The sequence below is a fragment of the Tiliqua scincoides genome, chromosome 11 (assembly GCF_035046505.1).
Source record: "Tiliqua scincoides isolate rTilSci1 chromosome 11, rTilSci1.hap2, whole genome shotgun sequence".
NCBI lineage: Eukaryota > Metazoa > Chordata > Lepidosauria > Squamata > Scincidae > Tiliqua > Tiliqua scincoides.
The window spans coordinates 4531534-4549313 of NC_089831.1; the positions used below are offsets into that span (position 1 = coordinate 4531534).

Below are 17780 nucleotides of genomic sequence, written 5' to 3' on the forward strand. Positions count from 1 at the left end.
CAGATTATCTCATTTCATTTGCCTTACTGACTTCTGCTCAGGGTCGACACATCCAGGAGGCCAACTGGAGAAGCACAGTCTTGGTTCTCTGAGGATACGGTGATACACAGTGTAGGGTAGTCCTTTCCTCTCCCTTTGTGATATCATCAACCACTGCACCAGTCCCCACCATCATCTCAGACCTATTTGCAGTGGCACCATGCTTCACACTCCAGAAAGGGGTGACGAGTGTTTGGCCTAAGAGGCTTGGAAGCAAAGAGTACCGGGTAATGTAGGCAATTCAGAGGTGAACAACTATTCTGGTGTATTTATAAGTACTGGAGTGATGGTGTGGAATCTGAGACTGAAAACTTATTTATGCTTAGAAAGTGTATTTGCAATGCAAGGACTCTTCCATCTCTAGACCATAGGTCTATACATGTGCCTCCATTTGGTGATTCAGGAATTTTAACCACAACTCTGAGAGCGCTTTTGGCTTCTTCTGTCCATTGCAAACTTCTAGGCCATTTGAACGACTGGATCTGCAAGACAGGGGTTTCCTAATTACTTTGTGAGATACTGGGACAAAAATAGTGTGCTTTTCCCACTCTGCCATACTTATGTGCCATGTTCCATGCAGCCTTGGGAGGGGGCTAGTTAGATCTGTTGAACATTAATGGACAACCCAACTGTGTGTGTGTGAGTTTAATCACAAATGAACCCCACCAAATTTACTGAGACTTGCTCCCTGCTAAAGACCTGTGCACTTAAAGACCTGTGCACACTTTCCTGGGTGTAAGCTCTGCTGAGCATGATGAGACTTCTAAGTAGACATGTAGAGGATTGTGCTGTAAATGAGTTTAGGATTGGCACCTGAGTCTTTGTCCTCAACATACCCTGACTAAAGACACTCACTGAGTTCATGACTGAGGTGAGATTGTATCGGTTCCCTACTGTTGCTTGAAACTGCCTTTCTTCAACTAGTGCAGTATCGCCTACACCAGTGGTGTTGCTAGAGGGGTGCAAAGCACTAAGTTTTGCAAGGAGCCTCACCACAGTGTGCAAGGGGCCTCTCTCCCTCCCTTTTGGACCCATTCCTGGCCGGAAGAGCAAAATGGAGGTGTGGCCACTGAAGGGGAGGAGAAGGGGCTCCCTGCAAGGCTCCCTGCAAAAGTTAGTGCTTTGCACCCCCTCTAGCTATGCCACTGACCTACACATACTGGTGGGCCCTCCCTTCTCCTCCTTTTCATTGCACTAATGCAGATTTAAAGAACTTTGCACTGTCATCCTTACCCCAGTCCTATAGGCCAGTAGTTTTATCCCTATATGGAAGGCAGGTTCTGTGTTTGAGAGAATCCTCCTGTCCCCAAAGCTGGCTGGTGCATTTGTGACAGAGGTGAAATCTGGACCCCCCAGCTTGCTGCTACCCTGCACTCACTCTGAGGCTGCAATCCTATGCATGCATGCATGTGGGAGAAGATTCCATTGTACACCTTCAAACTTACTTCTGAGTAGGCATGCATAGGCTTGAGCTGTGAATAGGGTTGCTGACTCTGAAGCTGTCCCTGGAAATGCTTTTTCTCCCCCTATTGTTATGTAAAATCATTAAGATGAGAAAGTCCTTTGAAAAGCCCCAGATTTGCTCTTAGTAGTCACCTGGAGATTGATGCTGGTTCATGGAGACTCTAAGTCTGTTCTGGAGAGTTGGCAGCCCCAGGGACTGGCCCATCCATGAGGCCAACTGGAGCAGTTGCCTCAGGCAGGAGATTGGGGGGGGGTGCCTATTTGCCTGCACTGGTCCTCCTCCTCCCACTTCCTGAATTGGAAAAGAAAGAAGGGCAGAAAGGAAGAGGAAATGCGGAGGGGAGGGGAGGGCTGAGATGGAACAGTGGGGAGTGGGAGGGGCAGAGCCTGGCACACCACCGGGTATGGGGGGGGCACATTTGGTATGCTGCCTCAGGTACCAGTGGGGTCTGGGCAACCTGGAGTTGGGGAGAGGAACATAAACGGTCAGCATTTGCAGTCACGCCCTGTTTCTCTACCCCAGGGGTCTCCAAACCCCGGCCCGGGGGCCAGATGTGGCCCACAGCAAGCCTCTTCCCGGCCCACGGCCATCCTCTTGTCCCCTGAAAGCCTCTGGCCCACTTGACTGAACATGACCAGAGCAGTGCTCTGATTTCACCTGGAGGGTGTTCTGAGGGCAGCAGAGGCTGAGTGAATGAGCCCACTCATTCATTTATTCATTCATGTAAGTTCCATCTCTTATTTATTTAAATTTTATATTTAAATTTTCTTCTGGCCCTCAGCACTGCACCAGATATTTCATGTGGCCCTCTGGCCAAAAAGTTTAGAGATTCCTGCTCCACACCTTCTCTCTCCCACCCCAGTTGCAGTTATTTGTGTTGAATTCCCAGAAGTTACCACAGTAAGATCTATGCAAAGTGGAGGCACAGTGGGTGCTTTGTGCTTGCCATGTGATGCTCAGGACCCATTTGCATGGGAGCTGGAGAGGGCCCAGCAGGCTGAAGGGCAGAGTGAAGCTCTCTTTCCCCAGGATGGTAGGTTTGCAATACTTCTGCGATTGTTTTGGGGGGTTGGTGGTGGAGGAACACTCCTGAGAAGGGGAGGCAGCACCCCAAAAGCAGAGAGAGGATCTTCTGCTGAGAAAGGGGGGCAGATGGACATTGTTGTTGGGGGTGCAGGGGGTACATTGCATCAGGGTCAAAAGGGTGGCCTAGGAACCAAAGGAAGGGAGCCAGAAATGGAAACTCAGAAAATGTTTGCATATAAATATTGTGTGGAGACATTTTGTGTAAGCCCATAATTGTAATTTGTAGCAATTATGATCCAATGTTTGTATGGAATTATGATCCAATGGAGAAGGGAAGGGGCCCAAAAGAAACTTTGTACCCCCTGATAAAATTCCCTGGTGTCCTCTTCCAATCTGCTAGCGGAGGCAGCTGCCTCAGTTGGCCTCATGAATATGAGACCACCCAGGGGTGGTCTTAAGGGGTGGTCCATCTTAAGTGGATATTGTCCATGTCTTCTGAAACTGATACCCTGCTTGTAACCCCGGGGCAAAGCAACTCTAAATAACACACAGTACAAATGGCCTGAACACTGCAATTCAGTCTCTGCAAAAACTTGTTACCCAGCTGTGGGGCTGCGCTATGGGAACATTTCTTTTGAGGGTGTTTGTTGGAATGTTTGATGTTGTTTCCACTCTAATTGGATCTGTTAATTCTCGTTGCAGAACAAATTTGGGAAGCACAAGGATCTGTGAGTAGCTGCGCCTACTGTGATTTGTACCCAAACGCCTTTAGCCCTGTGGATTTGAGAGGGCGGCCGTGATGGGGTCAACCCTCCCCTGAGCCACCCAGAAGTGGTTGTCTTGGGTGGTGGATCAGGGAGGTCGGTGAGTGCCCCCATCGCTGCTGCCTCCCTTGCTCACTCAGCACCCTTTGCAGAGCCCCGAAGCTCCAAATCCAAGTCCTGCAGGCATCAAAGGGAGGAAGGAGGGAGCAGTTGGTGGCCTCCCCCCCCCCAGTTCAGCATTCCTTACAATCCCTGCAAGAGAACATAAGAACAGCCCCACTGGATCAGGCCATAGGCCCATCTAGTGCAGCTTCCTGTATCTCACAGCAGCCCACCAAATGCCCCAGATAGCACACCAGATAACAAGAGACCTCATCCTGGTGCAAGAGCCAGGTCAGAGAACTCCCAGAGTGACCCCTGCAAGGTCTGCAAGATGCAGTACACACCCCATTGCCACAGTTGTATTGGCAATGGAAAGCTGGATAGGATTGGGCCCTAAATGGCATTAAAAGGGGGTTAGACAAATCCATGCAGGAGGAGAGCTCTAATAGTAACTATTAGCCATAATTGCCAAATAGAATTTCCATCCTTTGAGATTGTGTATCATAAATACCAGTTGCTGGTGAGCCGTTATAAACAACTCCATGGCATGTAGGCTTCCCAGAAGCATCATTTTAGCTACCCTGATGCTGGAAATTGGGCCTGATCCTGCAAGGTGGTTCTTATGTTCCTATCTCTAAAATTCAGTTCCAGCAATGCTCTGGGCACTGTCCAAAGCCAGGGTCAGCTCATTATCTCTTAGGGGCCCACTCAAAAGCAGGGTTCCTCCAGGCAGAAAGTTTGGAAATGACTGTCTTCAAGCAGCTGCAACAGATCCTTGTCCAACCTCTTATGGAAATGCATCATTTTTCCTGTGTTGGATGGAAGGGGAACTATGTGATTTTATCATTTTGTTTTGTCTTCCATGAAGGTCTCAGGTCCCACCCCTGCCTCCAAAGCGGCCAGGTAAGTCCCTGGTATGTTATGTTGTGACTCAGCAATTTTCAACTTCACGGCACGCTGACAAGGCACTAAAACTTTGGTTTTTGTTTTATGTATTCTTTTATTGTTGTAAGCTGCCTTGGGTCCCTCCAGGGAGAAAGGCGGGATATAAATGTAGTAAATAATAAATAATAATAAATTGTCAAGGTACACCATCAGATTTTTGACAATTGACAAGGAACACTGCACTGCTGGTGGCCCTTCGAATGGCCTTACAAATAAATGACCCTCCCCTAATTCCTGCAGCACACTTACAGACCATTCTCCGCACACCAACGTGCTGCAGTACAGTGGTTGGAAATTGCTGCTATGACACGTTTGATGGTTTTTGCTTCCTGCGTGCTAGAAAGCTTTATCTGTAAGTGAGAGCAACCTTATGATATAAGAACATCAGAAGAGCCTTGCTGGATCAGGCCAAAGGCTCACACAGTCCAGCTTCCTGCATCTCACCTCAGGACATCTCACACAGGACAACAAGATACAGGGTGCAGGAGTCAGGGCACCTCTGTCATATTCCAAATCCCTGCTCTAAATTTTTCAATTTCAAATTTTTCAAATGTCTCTAGCCTTTTTATTTCTGGAGATATAAGGGAAAACACACAGGTAATATTTCACCCAGGTTCACAATAAAGAATAGTCCTATTCCAAACTGCTAGGTGTGTGTTGCTCCCTTCAAAAACCCTTGCAAATTGTGGAAAAGCAATTAAATGTGCTTTTCAATGCCCCCTCATGCGGGGGGGGGGGAACAACATGTTAAGGGAAGATGGGGCTGAGTGCTTCCCTGGCAAGCTAACTTTCTACATGCAGGGAATTTAAGGAGAAATTCAGACATGGTCAGACATGGCCCATGTGACACTTCAGGAAGTGTGTTGCCCTGCTGACTCTGCTGACAGTGGGAAAGGGTCTTAACTTCTAAAAGGAGAGGGCTTCATTGCACTTTTCATCTGATCTCAGTGCCAGATTGTTCTGGGGCTAGCTGTGTTTCTCAGTGCTAAAGGCAATACCCTTTGGACATGTTCATATGTCCAAAGTCACAGAACTCAAGCTGGGGCCCAGTCCTGGAATCTGTCTTAGTGGCAATGTTTAGCCCTGGGATAGGTCAAAAGCATAAACTAAGTGCACTTTATCCTCAGCGCTGTGTAAGCCTAACCCTATTGCTACATAAGAACATAAGCTACAACTGGGAGTTCTGCACCAGAGAATGTAAAATCTAAGGTGGGTTGAGCCTGGATGCCTCTCTCCTTTGCAGTGTTATTCTTTTGAATATCAGACATTTGAGGCTGCAATTCTGTGTACACTTCCTGGAGAGTAAGAGCCCTTGAATTTAATGGGGCTGTCTTCTGCGTAGACATACATAGGGTTGCGCTGTTAGACAGTGTGGAAATGTTTGGAGGCATTCCTTGGTTTTTCTTCCTTAGGACTGCTTTCCATGATCTGACCTATGCCGCGTGAGCCCTGGTTGTGGGTTCCAGTTTCAGAATAGCATCAAATCCTCTCTTTCGCTGCCACCTGGCCCAGATCCCAAGCTGCAGCACTCTCAAACTGAGCGGGCATTTATCCTCTTGAATGTGACTTGCAACCTCTTTTTTCTGTTTCAGAGAAATGGGAGCAGGAAGTAAGTAATCTATGGACCTTCCCTCCCCACCCAAGCATCATTCCTCTGTTCTATCCCTACCACTTTAACCCCGCTGCCAGTTTGGGCCATCTTCCTAATGACCAGTGGCATAACTACAGGAGAGGTGGCACGGTACATAATGTAGGTGCTGCAATGTTCTGTGTAAGTGGCCCCTCCTACTTGCATCAGAGCCATTCTGGGCAACAATGGCAATGTGCAGGCATGTCCAGAATGGCTCCAATAGTGAGTGGGAGGGGCACATACGTTATGCGTGGTGGCGCCTGCAGTGCTTACCACGCCATCCCTCCTTTAGCTATGCCACTGCTAACGACTCCTACCACATCACAGCCATACCTGCTGTACTTCATAACCTGGTCCCATCCCCCCAATACCTCCATTGTCCCATTTAAATAGGGGCAAGCAGAACATAGACTATGAGTTCGTACCTGAAACCAATCATGAAAGGTCTGGTCACCACGTCTTCTTGGCAGGCAATCTCAGAAACGAATGTCTCAGTTCCTGTTAAACATCCTCTTTGGAACAGGCGGGTGATTTCCAAGCACCATTTTCATTTGTAAACGTGTCATGATTCCAGCTGCCTCTTGGGTGAATGGCAATTTCCTTCCCATAGTCATTTGTATGTGTTCAGGTAGTGGCATAGCTAGAAGGTGTGCAAAGCATCAGTTTTGCAGGCACCTGTGCAAAAGCAGCCCCTCCCCCTCCCCTTCCAAGCCAGACATTGACCTCCATTTTGCTCCCACCACTCGGAATGGCTCCAGAGGGAGGGGGAGGGGATGCTTGCACAGTGAGTTCAGGTGCCTGGAAAACGTAGTGCTTTGCACCCCCTCAAGCTACACCACTGTGTCCAGGATTAGTCCTGTTACCCAAAAAGCCGGTTCTAGTGTGCTTTCAATGTGAATTCATGGTGAACACATCAAAGTCTCCCTGCATCTGTGCAATGGAGGGGGAAGGTCAGCAATGACGGGCAGCTGTCTTCCGGAGAAGCTTGTCCACTATACTGATTGTGTACTTAAGGAAGTTCAGTGCAGGGAACCCTCAAATTCAGGAACCCTTGAGATGTTTCCAAGAAACTGCTCCCCAAGTTCAACAGTTTGAAATCCTCAATGTAGTTTGAAATCCCCACACTAGAGGGAGTTGGGGCGACATCCAGCCTGCTCCTGGTGCTCCTTTAGGCTCACGGTGGCACTGCAGAGGAGGATGAGGAGGAAGACCAATACACGTACGAAGTGCCTCCCAGCGAAGGACAGCCCAAGAAGGTGGCTCCAGCGCAGAGGCAGGACCATGCAGAAGACGTGTATCTTGGTAAGGGGGCAGCAATCAGAGGGGGTGATGACTGGCTGGGCGTTGAGGGAGAGACATGTGCAGATGGCTGCTGAAACGCTCTGGTTCCTTCCGAATGAGCAGGATGGAGTGAAAGAGGAGGAAGTGTGGAGGAGAGGGGAGTGCTCAGCTAGAGTGTCAGATGTCAGAGACGTTCTAGCCCAGGGGCGTCTAACATGAGGCCAGAGGGCCGAATGTGGAAGCCATTTATCCGGCCCCCATTATAACTGGGCTCTCCCCGCATGATAAGTGGGTTCTCTCATATCTTGAAATTATGAACCAGATTTGCACATTTTCTCTTTGCAGCGAATGAGTTTCTGTGTGAGAACAAAGTACTTCTTTCTGTCATCATCTGCTTGATGATGTCATTTTCTGCTGAATGATGTCACTTCCAGCCCTCAGCAGGCACTACGATGAACTTCAGCACTCTGTATGAGACAAGCTTGACATCCCTGCCTAGCCCCCCCTCTGCACACCCCCTTCTCTATTCACCTCTTCCTATTTGCATCCATCCAGGAGCAGCAGCAGCTGGCAGACTGCTGGTAAGGGAGGCAGTATTTGCTGTGCCACCCCAGACACTGGCTGGGCTAACCAGTGTCAGGCTTTCTCTCTCCCCTTAGATCGCCCGTCCCTAAGGCGGCCCTCAGACCCGACCAACTTGCTGCAGCCACCAAAGCCCCTGAAGGTGAGTGGTGTGTTCATGAATGCAGCATAATTGTGCTCTCCAGGAGCAGGCTAGGTTTTCTATTTTTTATATTTTAAAAAAGAAAAAAAAAGAACGAGAGAGAATCAGTGAGTGAAGCATCTTCCCTGCAGGAACTGAAGCTGTCACAGAGCAATTCAGAGTGGCTGAAGGAGCAATTATCAGCTGAGATCCATGGAAGCTGCTCTTTGTAAAAGATATTGGGAGTTAACTGTGGGACTCTATCATGTCAGCTTCTCCCTAATTCGTTCATTCATTCATTTAGTGCATTAATATACCACTGTTGAGCTGAGAGTTCTCAGGGCTGACTCACCCATAAGGCAGGGTGAATATTAGATACAGATTACACACCCACATCCATTGCCATATGGATAATGGGGGGGGGAGGTTCCCCTCACCCTTGTGTCACCCCTGGAGGGGCAACCCCAATCACCCCAAAATGGCCTCTATGGCCAGATGTTTCAAATGTCTGGGGGGGGGGAACGCTTTTTATCCAAGTCTGTATGGAAAAAATACATCTTTCTGCTCCTCTCTCTAGCTGTGGCATGACCCAGCCATGTCCTGAAGTCTGTGCCAATCCACATGGCACATGGTGTGAACATGGCATTTTTGGTAGTAACAGAAAAAAGTGGAGGGTGACCCTCTTGTTACTGTATTGTACTTTATCTAGTAGTTATTTTAAATTATGATTTATTACATCGTTCACCACTTTGAGCTAAGGACAAGTGGCATAAAAGTCCTTTAAATAAATATATAAATGCATGTAATACCCTCCCAAATTTAAATTTTGTTTTGGGTTCTCATTTTCTCTGTTATTCACACACTTCCGCCCACTGTGTCTCATAGTTCCTGTCGAAGCTCAGAGCGGATGATGGCCACAGTGAAGAGGGGTTCAAATTCGCGGCCTTAGAGGAGGGTGAGAGGAAGGAGTTCCGAAGAACTGTCAGTTGTGCAAGGGGTGGGTGGGGGGTGGGGTGTTAGTAGAGAGTGATTGGCACACTTTGAAAGTGGCCAAACAAACAGGCGAACTACTTCTCCTTCTGGCTGTATAGAAAGGACCTGCTCTTAACTGCATTGCCCCCATGTCCTGTCAAGCAGCCAGAGGAGATGGGCTAGTTTGGGATATTGGACTTTCCCAGTGTCCCTCCCCCAGTTCCCTGCCAATGCCAGGGTCCCCCTAAAGCCTTCCCTTTCCTAGCTGTGCCGTAACGCAGATCCTTTTTCTTTCTAGTTCTGAAAAAAGGAATGACGAAACCTCCACACCTGCCACCTCCCCCTCCTCTCTCAGCACGTCGGGTATCCTTGCCACCAGCCCTGGGCCTCTCTGGGTCACAAGTTAAAGCTGCCACAAACAAAGGTATGTGGTTTTGCCCATGCTCTCTAGCCCTCTCTTCTCTATTCCACTCCTCCACACTTCCTCTTCCCCTCCATTCCCCTCTTCCTTTTTCAAATTCACGGAGTGCTCTTCCTTGCCTGCTGATTCTGGCCAACCTTTGTGTCTCTTTCCCTTTGCAGATCCTTTCCCTCCCGCAAAGGATGACAAGGTAATTTGAAACCCACTTGCTGCTGACCTGTTAGGTCCATAAGCAGCACTGGATCATTTTCTCCTTGAGCGCATACAAGTCAGGGCACATGCTGCACCAACAGTTCTCATCATGGCAACTGCTTTGGAGCATATCAAACCGTTGGCATCTCAGTGATCCATGATTTCTCTTTCATTAGCAGGAGTTGGAGGAGGAATCTGTCTACATAGAATGTGAGCCCATCTCAAGTAAGAATTCCTTCTGAGACTTCACTGTATGTCTGGTGTTGATACTCCAACTTTCCTCTTAATCTTTCTTAATCTTATTAATGCCAAGTATAAAAATATGACAAGCTGATCTGGTGTGCTCCCTGGGGCATTTGGTGGGCCACTGTGAGATACAGGAAGCTGGACTAGATGGGCCTATGGCCTGATCCAGTGGGGCTGTTCTTATGTTCTTAACTACAATTCCCAGGAGGCCTTGCAGGTCTCTTGTTATCTGGTGTGCTCCCTGGGGCATTTGGTGGGCCGCTGTGAGATACAGGAAGCTGGACTAGTTGGGCCTATGGTCTGATCCAGTGGGGCTGTTCTTATGTTCTTAAACTACAATTCCCAGGAGGCCTTGCAGGTCTCTTGTTATCTGGCGTGCTCCCTGGGGCATTTGGTGGGCCGCTGTGAGATACAGGAAGCTGGACTAGATGGGCCTATGGCCTGATCCAGTGGGGCTGTTCTTATGTTCTTAACTACAATTCCCAGGAGGCCTTGCAGGTCTCTTGTTATCTGGTGTGCTCCCTGGGGCATTTGGTGGGCCGCTGTGAGATACAGGAAGCTGGACTAGTTGGGCCTATGGCCTGATCCAGTGGGGCTGTTCTTATGTTCTTATATGTTCTTAAGAGCAAAAGAAACAAACATCTCTGTGGAAATTCAGAGTCTCTAGGGCTAGAGAGCCTCCACTGTATTTGCTAACACATAGAGTGTCAAACCAGCTAAACATGAGCACAACCTGGTAAACAGTGGCATAGCTGGAGGGAGTGCAAAGCACAAAGTTTTGCAGGGAGCCTCACTGCAGCGTGCAAGGGGCCCCTTCGGAGCCATTCTAGGCAGTGGGAGCAAAACGAATGCAACAACCGCTGAAGATGCTTTCCACAGTTGTAAGTGGGACGTTGATTCTACATCCTGTAATGTATTTTAATCCATGGCTTTAAAACTCAAGCAACATGTTAAATTATGTTTTAATTTTTGTGTGTGTAGGTTTAAGGTTATTGGGTTGCAGAACTAACTAGCTGGGTGCTGCATGTGTCCAGAACATGGGGAGGGAAGTGCACACCAGGGAGCAGGGCCTAAGAGAGGGGGGTAAAGGGGGTAAATTGTACCTGGGCCCAGGGTCAGAAAGGGGGCCCAGGAGCAGAGAGAAGGGGGCCCAGAAATTTCCTGGGATCTTACATTTTCCAATCTCACTCAGAGTCACTGCCCACACAGGATGCACATGGTAGCAACTACTGCCAGAAGCCACATGCACCAGGCCCAGGAATGCATACTTTCCTTAACAGTGTCACATGTGGGAGGAAGATGGCCTGCTCCAGGAGCTCTTTGGCTTGTGGAACTGCTTACAATGGATGGGAGTTCAGAGACACAGCTTCGGGTCTACAGCTGCTGCAGAAGTGGTGCCCACCTCCATTGCCCCCCCACTCTGTTTTACCCCCTCCCTCTTTGGGAAGGGGCCCCAAAGAAACTTTGTACCCCCTGATAGAATTCCTCTTGGAGGCCCTGCCAGGGAGTGTTTAAAGAGAACTCCCCCCCCCCCCCACACACACACAGATTCAGGACTTGAGTCTTTTAGAGTCTGAGCAACCCGTTAGGACTCGTTTTCAAGTCAAGTTAAAGGGGGCGGAGACTCATGACTCCGTTCGAGTCAAGCACGCTGAATTTCCCCATCTCTGGTTGTCTACTGATTTTATACCAATTTACAACCAAGTACAAACACTGCAGACAGATGTTTTGAAATAATACGCAGAACAGGCTCCTGGAATAACACAGTCTTTGCTCCCTGTCAAAAAACACCCAAGAGGGGCCCTTGACAAATCTCTTTTGGGAAGCAGAATTTTGTCACTTCTCCATCCCTTGGAGGTATCCACACTGAGTGTTTCTGTGACTTCCCCATCCCTTGGAAAATGTCCATGTCCATTTTCTTCATCTTACCATTTGCCAGGGTGTCCATCCTACTGTGTTTTTCAACGCTGCCCTCCAAACTCCCGTGGAACACCTGTGGCTCTTTCATGGCACACCGGTTAACAATTACTGTTTTAGAGGATCAGCACAATATGATCAGAACTGCTGCCTCTGGTCAAGATACTGGTGCCAATCACATTTTGGGTCAACTGATCTCTCTGAACACTCTTCAGAGTCAGCCCCAATCATAGAATATTACAGCAACCTAACCCAAGAGCAACTAGGGCATGGATGATAGAGGCCAGGTCCCATGTCCTCTGCTGCATAACACCAATTGCATCAAGTGTGTTTATCCACCAGCAGCGAACTTCTTGCACCCTTGTCCTTGTTCTGATTCTCTGTTGTGTTTCTTTCCAGCATTGACCCCTTGCAGGGCACTCCCCTCTCCAAACCTGGTACCTCCAGCCCGTCCTGCAAAGCAATCCAAGTGAGTTCTCCCTTCACCCACTCCCAAGGCTGGAAGGAAGATGCCCAAAGCTTGCAAATGCTCCACAGAAACATAGAGAGCTCAGTATTGCTGAGTCAAGTATTGCTGATCCCTCTAGCTCAGTATGGTCAACCCTGACTGGGAGGGGCTCTCCAGAGGCTCAGGCACAGGCCTTTCCCCACCTCTGCCCCATGATTTGATGAACAGGAGATAATAGGAATTGACCCTTTGGCATGCAAATTTGGCCCCTTCCCTAATCACAGGGTCAGCCCATCCATGAGGCTGACTGAGACAGCTGGTTTAGGCAGCAGAATGGCGAGAGCCCACCAATTCCATCCACCCACTCTCCTCCACTACTTTTCTCCTCCTCACACTCCCTGAACTGGAAAAAGAAGGGGGGGCAGGAGTTGAAGAAGTGTATCCGAAGTTCTCTAGCCCACCATTCTTTTCTTCTCCTATGCACTTCCTCTTCCATACCAGCCTCCCCTTCTTCTTCCAATCCAGAGAGTTGGTGGAGCAGAGGCTGGCACCACCACCAAGAAGGGGCACCTTCACCATGGTATTTTAAAGGTCCTTGATGCCGTCGCTGGCAGCTTCTCCAAAGAGTTGACTGGAGATCTTTTCCCATTGCAAGAAGCTGTTCAGAGAGACCCAGGCCTTAGATTCTCAAGAGGGTGCGTCCCCCGATCTCTAGACTCTGCACATTACAGGATGTCCCACTCCTGACCCAATCTTGTTCTTACTCTGCCCCCCTCTCTTTCCTTAGGCCAAAAATGTCCCCACCTGGACCACAAGAGGTGAGTGTACAGCATGGAAAGCATTGGAGGGTGTGGGATGTGAGGGAGGAATGTCTTAGGGGGGAGGTCTTTGGAGCTGGGAATTTGCAGGAGAGGCTGCAACTCCAGAGACTTCCTTTCATATTTTCCTGCTAAGATGGGAGGGTAGAACTGCTGATACACCCAGCTGGCAGTGGCCAGGACCACGATGTTTTCTGCCTCTTTGGTGATATTGCTCAGAAGGCTGCGGGAGAGAGGCCACGTGAGAGTTCTTTGCAGCAGAAGCCTCTCTGGTGGGAAACAAAATGCTAGACTAGATGGGCCTTTGGCCTGATCCAGCAGTGCTTTTCTCTGCTATTTTTGCATTCCAAGGGAGTCAGCAAAATGAAAATGTCTACTAAGTCCTGGTGGGCCAATCCTACAGGACCCAAGGTCTGTTTTTGGCATGATAGCTCATAAGCTGTGTAGCCCTGTACTGAGAAGGGTGAGGGGGGCATAAAATTTGTTTGAATGAGTGAGGAATTTTTCTTCCAGTGGGTCTGGCCCTTGTTCTTGCAGGGCATTTGTTTCTTTCACGTTTTGGCTTGTCAGGTTATTATTGTGGTCTCTGGTCTTCTCTGGTCTTCGCCTCTTGTGATGTCTCTTCTGGCTTCCAGGAGACTGTTCTGGATCCTGCAGCTCTATTTCTAGGGCGTCTGTCCCTCTTCCTCTGCCAGCTGTGCAGAGACACCATTGCATTAATCCTCTCTCTTTCCAGGGCCTTGCAGAAAACTTGTTGGAGGGTAAGTTCCACACTCTGAAGTGCCAATGTTTGACCTCCTGTTCTCTGTATATACTTTGGAGAAGAGATAACTTTTTTTGCGCCTCTAAGCATCTCTGCATCCTAATGCTTCCCATTTTCTTCTCAGGGCAGAGCTGGAGATCTTCTGATTTCTGAGATGGCATGCCAAATGCTGCCCCCTTACCCACAGATGTGCCAGCCTCTGCTCCTCCCACTCTCCAATGTCCCAGCTCAATCCTCTTGTGCTCTCAATTTTTTCTCTTCCTCTCTGTCCCTTTCTTCCTTTTCCAAATCAGGGAGTGAATGGAGAAGGAGGACCAGAGGAGGAAATGGCCCTCACCAACCTGCTGCCTGAGGCGACTGATTTAGTTGGCCTCGTGGATGTGCCGGCCCTGGTTCTTTCCCCATCACCTGCTACCTAATCCTTTCTTTTTTTGCTGGAAACAGAACCTGGCACCTTCTGCATTAGAGAAGGTGCTCGATCACAGAGAACTGAACTGCAGTTTACATTGAAGCATGCTTAAGAGTGGTCAGTCTCTTTCTTAGCAAAAAGCAATTGGGACTGCACAAGGAGAGGAGGAGGGGCTCCACCCTTTCCTTCAAGCTATTTGCCTGCCAAAAATCACACACAGCCCAGCTGCTGTTTGGGCAAAGCTGTTGTTTGGGCAAACAGCAGCTTCAGAGGTACAATTTTTAGCAAGGACATGGTGTGGAGGGACAGGGTCAACAGAAACCCATGGCACCCACTCTTACTGCTTTTGCTTTTTCTTAAGCAAGAGATGTGACTGGCCTTAAATGTGCCATTTAAGATTATTTTCAACTTGCTATTCATGTAGCCTGGGCAGTGGCTCCCCCCCCCCCCCCCCGCAGATAACTGCTACAGCACTAAATCCATGACATGTCCTTGTCTTTCAGATGGGTGTCTGAAGAGTGGATCCCTGCCAGAGGTGAGCACCAGGATCTAGCTGGAGGGGTTTCCTCCTTTAATTCCCTGTGGTTTGCTAATATCTCTACTCATTATGGTGAAGTCTAAAGAGAAAAGACTCTGGGGACTCTTGAAATCTGTTCTTTCAGGTTTTGCTTTGCATTTCTGTATTTTGCAATCGATCCTTTGCACCCAGTTTTAAGTGTTGCATATTTGTTTCCACATATTCTCCGTCCATCCTCGGAGGAGCAAAGAGCAGCTTGTGTATATTTCCCAGGGTGATTTCCCACCCAGCAGTTTACAGGGCCAGCCTTCTTGAGCTTCAGCAGCAATCTTGTCCCCTCTTTCCAAGAATGTCCAGCTGGAAAAAGATGCAGGAAAGGGCCGTTGGGGGCTGGAAGGACATGGGGCTGAATGGGGCCATCCATTTAGTCTAGGTAAAAAGGGGGATTGCTTAGGGGCTGCCTACTCTGATTGAAGCAGTTCCTGGTGAGAGATTCCTCTCCAGACTGATGTAATGTTGGAAATTCTAAATGCCCTATAGAGATCTGCAAGATTGCTTGCAGTGACCACCAGGTAATTCCTGGAGACTCAAGTCCAGTCCTGGAGGGTGGCAAACATCGGTGAACCCAGCTGATCTCCTGGGTTTCCACTCTTCTGTTCCCACAGGATTCCAGCATGCAGAACAAGGCGTGGTATGCAGGAAGATGTGATCGGCACACAGCAGAGGCTGCCCTGCTTCGCTTTAATAAGGTATTGCCCTGCCGTGTGGACACAGACCACCTGCTGTTTGAGCAAAAGGTCACAATCCAGTGCAAGCCTAGTCAGAAGAAAGTCTCATTTCGTTCCATGGGGCTTCCTCCCAGCTAAGCAGCTGTAAGATGGCAGCCTTAGCTGTGTGCAAGGAAAAGCAACTTGTCCTGTTGTCCTTCATTCTGGATTTTCATTCATTCAATTCTTGCTTTAATTTTTTTAATTTTCTGTTTGTAATTTCTGAGATAAAAGAAACGATTTTTTTCTTTGCAAAAAGTCACACCCACTTGGAAGCTTCACATGTGTAGGTAGATCAGATCAGAAGTCATTTTACTTTCACAGATGTAGCTTTGTCTCTGGGTGGCACTGTGGAGGAAAATGGTGGCTGCAAGTATAACACTGGGATCCCTCCTCTTTCCCCCATGGCAGGATAGTGCCTACATGGTCAGGCAGAGCTCAGGGCATGGCTGGAATCAGCCCTTCACTCTGGCCGTGCTGTACAAGAACCATGTCTACAACATTCCCATCCGCTATTTGGAAAGCAGCCATCAATACACACTTGGCAAAGACGGGAAAAATCATGAGGAGGTGAGTGTGGGAGGGGCCCTTCCTGCCAGTGGGATTTGCACTTTGCAGTGGGCCACCTTGGGGCAAAAATGGCTGAATAAACTAAAGAAACAGAAGAACCAGCATCTTGGATTGTTCCTGAAAACAAACTGGGAGCCCCAAGAGCTCTTGCAATATGGTCTCCATTGGTGGAGGGGGGAATCCAGTCAACTATCTGATACCGTATTGTGGGCCAATGGACTGCATCACTGAACCCTTCTAACTTTGCTTTGTGACAACTCCCATGATCTTAGAGCAGTGATTTTCAACCTGTATGCCATGGCTCATTGGTGTGCTGTGAAAGGTCCACAGGTGTGATGTGGGAGTTTGGAGCACAGTGGTTGAAAATTGCTGAAAATCTCTTCTGGGTTCTGTGACTCTATTTCTAGGAGAACTGTCTGTAGAGTTGGCGGAGGAAGAGAGACAGACAATTCATTACTACAGACAGTTGCCCTAGAAACAGCCACAGAAACTGGAAGAGTGTCCAGGAAACCAGAAAGAACATCACAGGAGGCAAATGCCATAGAGAAGACCACACAGGTCAGTGTGCCGTGATAAGAAAAATGTTGAAAATTGCTGTCTTAGAGACATGGGAGTGAAAACTAAGAAAGTGGAGTGTTGAGGAAAAGGAGGAAGGGGGTCTGCTCCTCTCCAACCACCTCTTCCATGTTTTCCTCTTTTCCTCACCAGCTCTTCGATAGCGTCTCCAGCATCATCCAGAACTACACAGAGCGTTCCCTGGTGCTGATCAATGGCAGCACCTCTGCCAAGGAACAGACATGCTTGTTATTCCCAGTGAAACCCTGACTAGGTACCTGGAGGACAGGCATCCTGGGAGATGAGCTGGATCCCTGGCCGCAGGCATTGAACAGCTTGATTCTCTGATGGGCTCCTGCAAAGTCAACATGCTGGATCTCAGCATAACCCAGGCAATAGCTCTTGAGTGGTTCCCCACTGTCCTTCCGGAGATGAGTGACAAAGGACTCACACCCTTGAGGTGAAGCAAATGAATCAGTGCTGTTCAAAGGGATGTTGGAGCAGAGGCAGAGTTTTAAAACTGATTCTCTCTTAAAGCATCCGTTTTGTCCAGTTGTAGAAAATTAATTTCTGATTGGAGAGCTGCATCCAAGCTAATAAAACATCATCTCGGTTCCATTCTTTAATACATTCATCTCAGTTTTACCATGTTGAAATGACATCTTGTTATAGTACCCAGTGACATAGCTAGAGGGGGTGCAAAGCACTAAGTTTTGCAAGCACCTGAACACAGCCCCTCCCCCTCCCCTTTGGGGAGGGGATGCTTGCACGGTGTGTTCAGGTGCCTGCAAAACTTAGTGCTTTGCACCCCCTCTAGCTATGTCACTGGGTACTATGTCATTTTCAAAAGCTACACCATTGATAGCACCCACTATGTTACAAAGGTGTTTGAAAATGGTGTTATTTCTTTTACACAGAAGTAAGCCCACTCTGAGAAGTAAGTAAGCCCATTGTAAGTACCTTGTGAGTCTTAGGCTCTAATCCTATCTCACTTGCAGGAAACAAAAACCTCTAGATATATTACATTAAAACACATTATGCAAACCTCTTTCTTCCATTTTGAAAATTCACACAACTCCTGGATCCACACTACTCACCACATAGATTTGTGTGCGCACACACACACCTCTAAACCTAACACTGAAACAACTGTGTACGCTTTCTCTGTTTACTCCTGCCTTCACCCTCTTTCCCCCTCTCTCTTGTCTCCCTTGTGTCAATATCTAGATT

At 48.4% G+C, this 17780-nt stretch overlaps 1 protein-coding gene across 1 annotated transcript; it reads left to right on the forward strand.

Moving 5' to 3' along the window:
- The first annotated feature begins 6928 nt into the window (after positions 1–6928).
- Positions 6929–16820, forward strand: LOC136662420 (SH2 domain-containing protein 6-like). The gene is made up of 11 exons (XM_066639648.1): positions 6929–6976; positions 7144–7273; positions 7912–7976; positions 8841–8910; positions 9226–9290; positions 9510–9538; positions 12103–12172; positions 14026–14124; positions 15324–15407; positions 15837–15995; positions 16704–16820. Exons 1-11 carry the CDS (start codon positions 6929–6931, stop codon positions 16818–16820), a joined length of 936 nt encoding a protein of 311 aa, XP_066495745.1.
- The last annotated feature ends 960 nt before the right edge of the window (positions 16821–17780 follow it).

Excerpts from the sequence above, each read along its gene's own strand:
- LOC136662420 (XM_066639648.1), top strand. The coding sequence starts at position 6,929 with ATGACGGGCAGCTGTCTTCCGGAGAAGCTTGTCCACTATACTGATTGT. Across the intron at positions 7,274-7,911 it reads TGCAGAAGACGTGTATCTTG|ATCGCCCGTCCCTAAGGCGG; the intron begins GTAAGGGGGCAG and ends CTCTCCCCTTAG. Across the intron at positions 12,173-14,025 it reads CGTCCTGCAAAGCAATCCAA|GGAGTGAATGGAGAAGGAGG; the intron begins GTGAGTTCTCCC and ends TTTCCAAATCAG.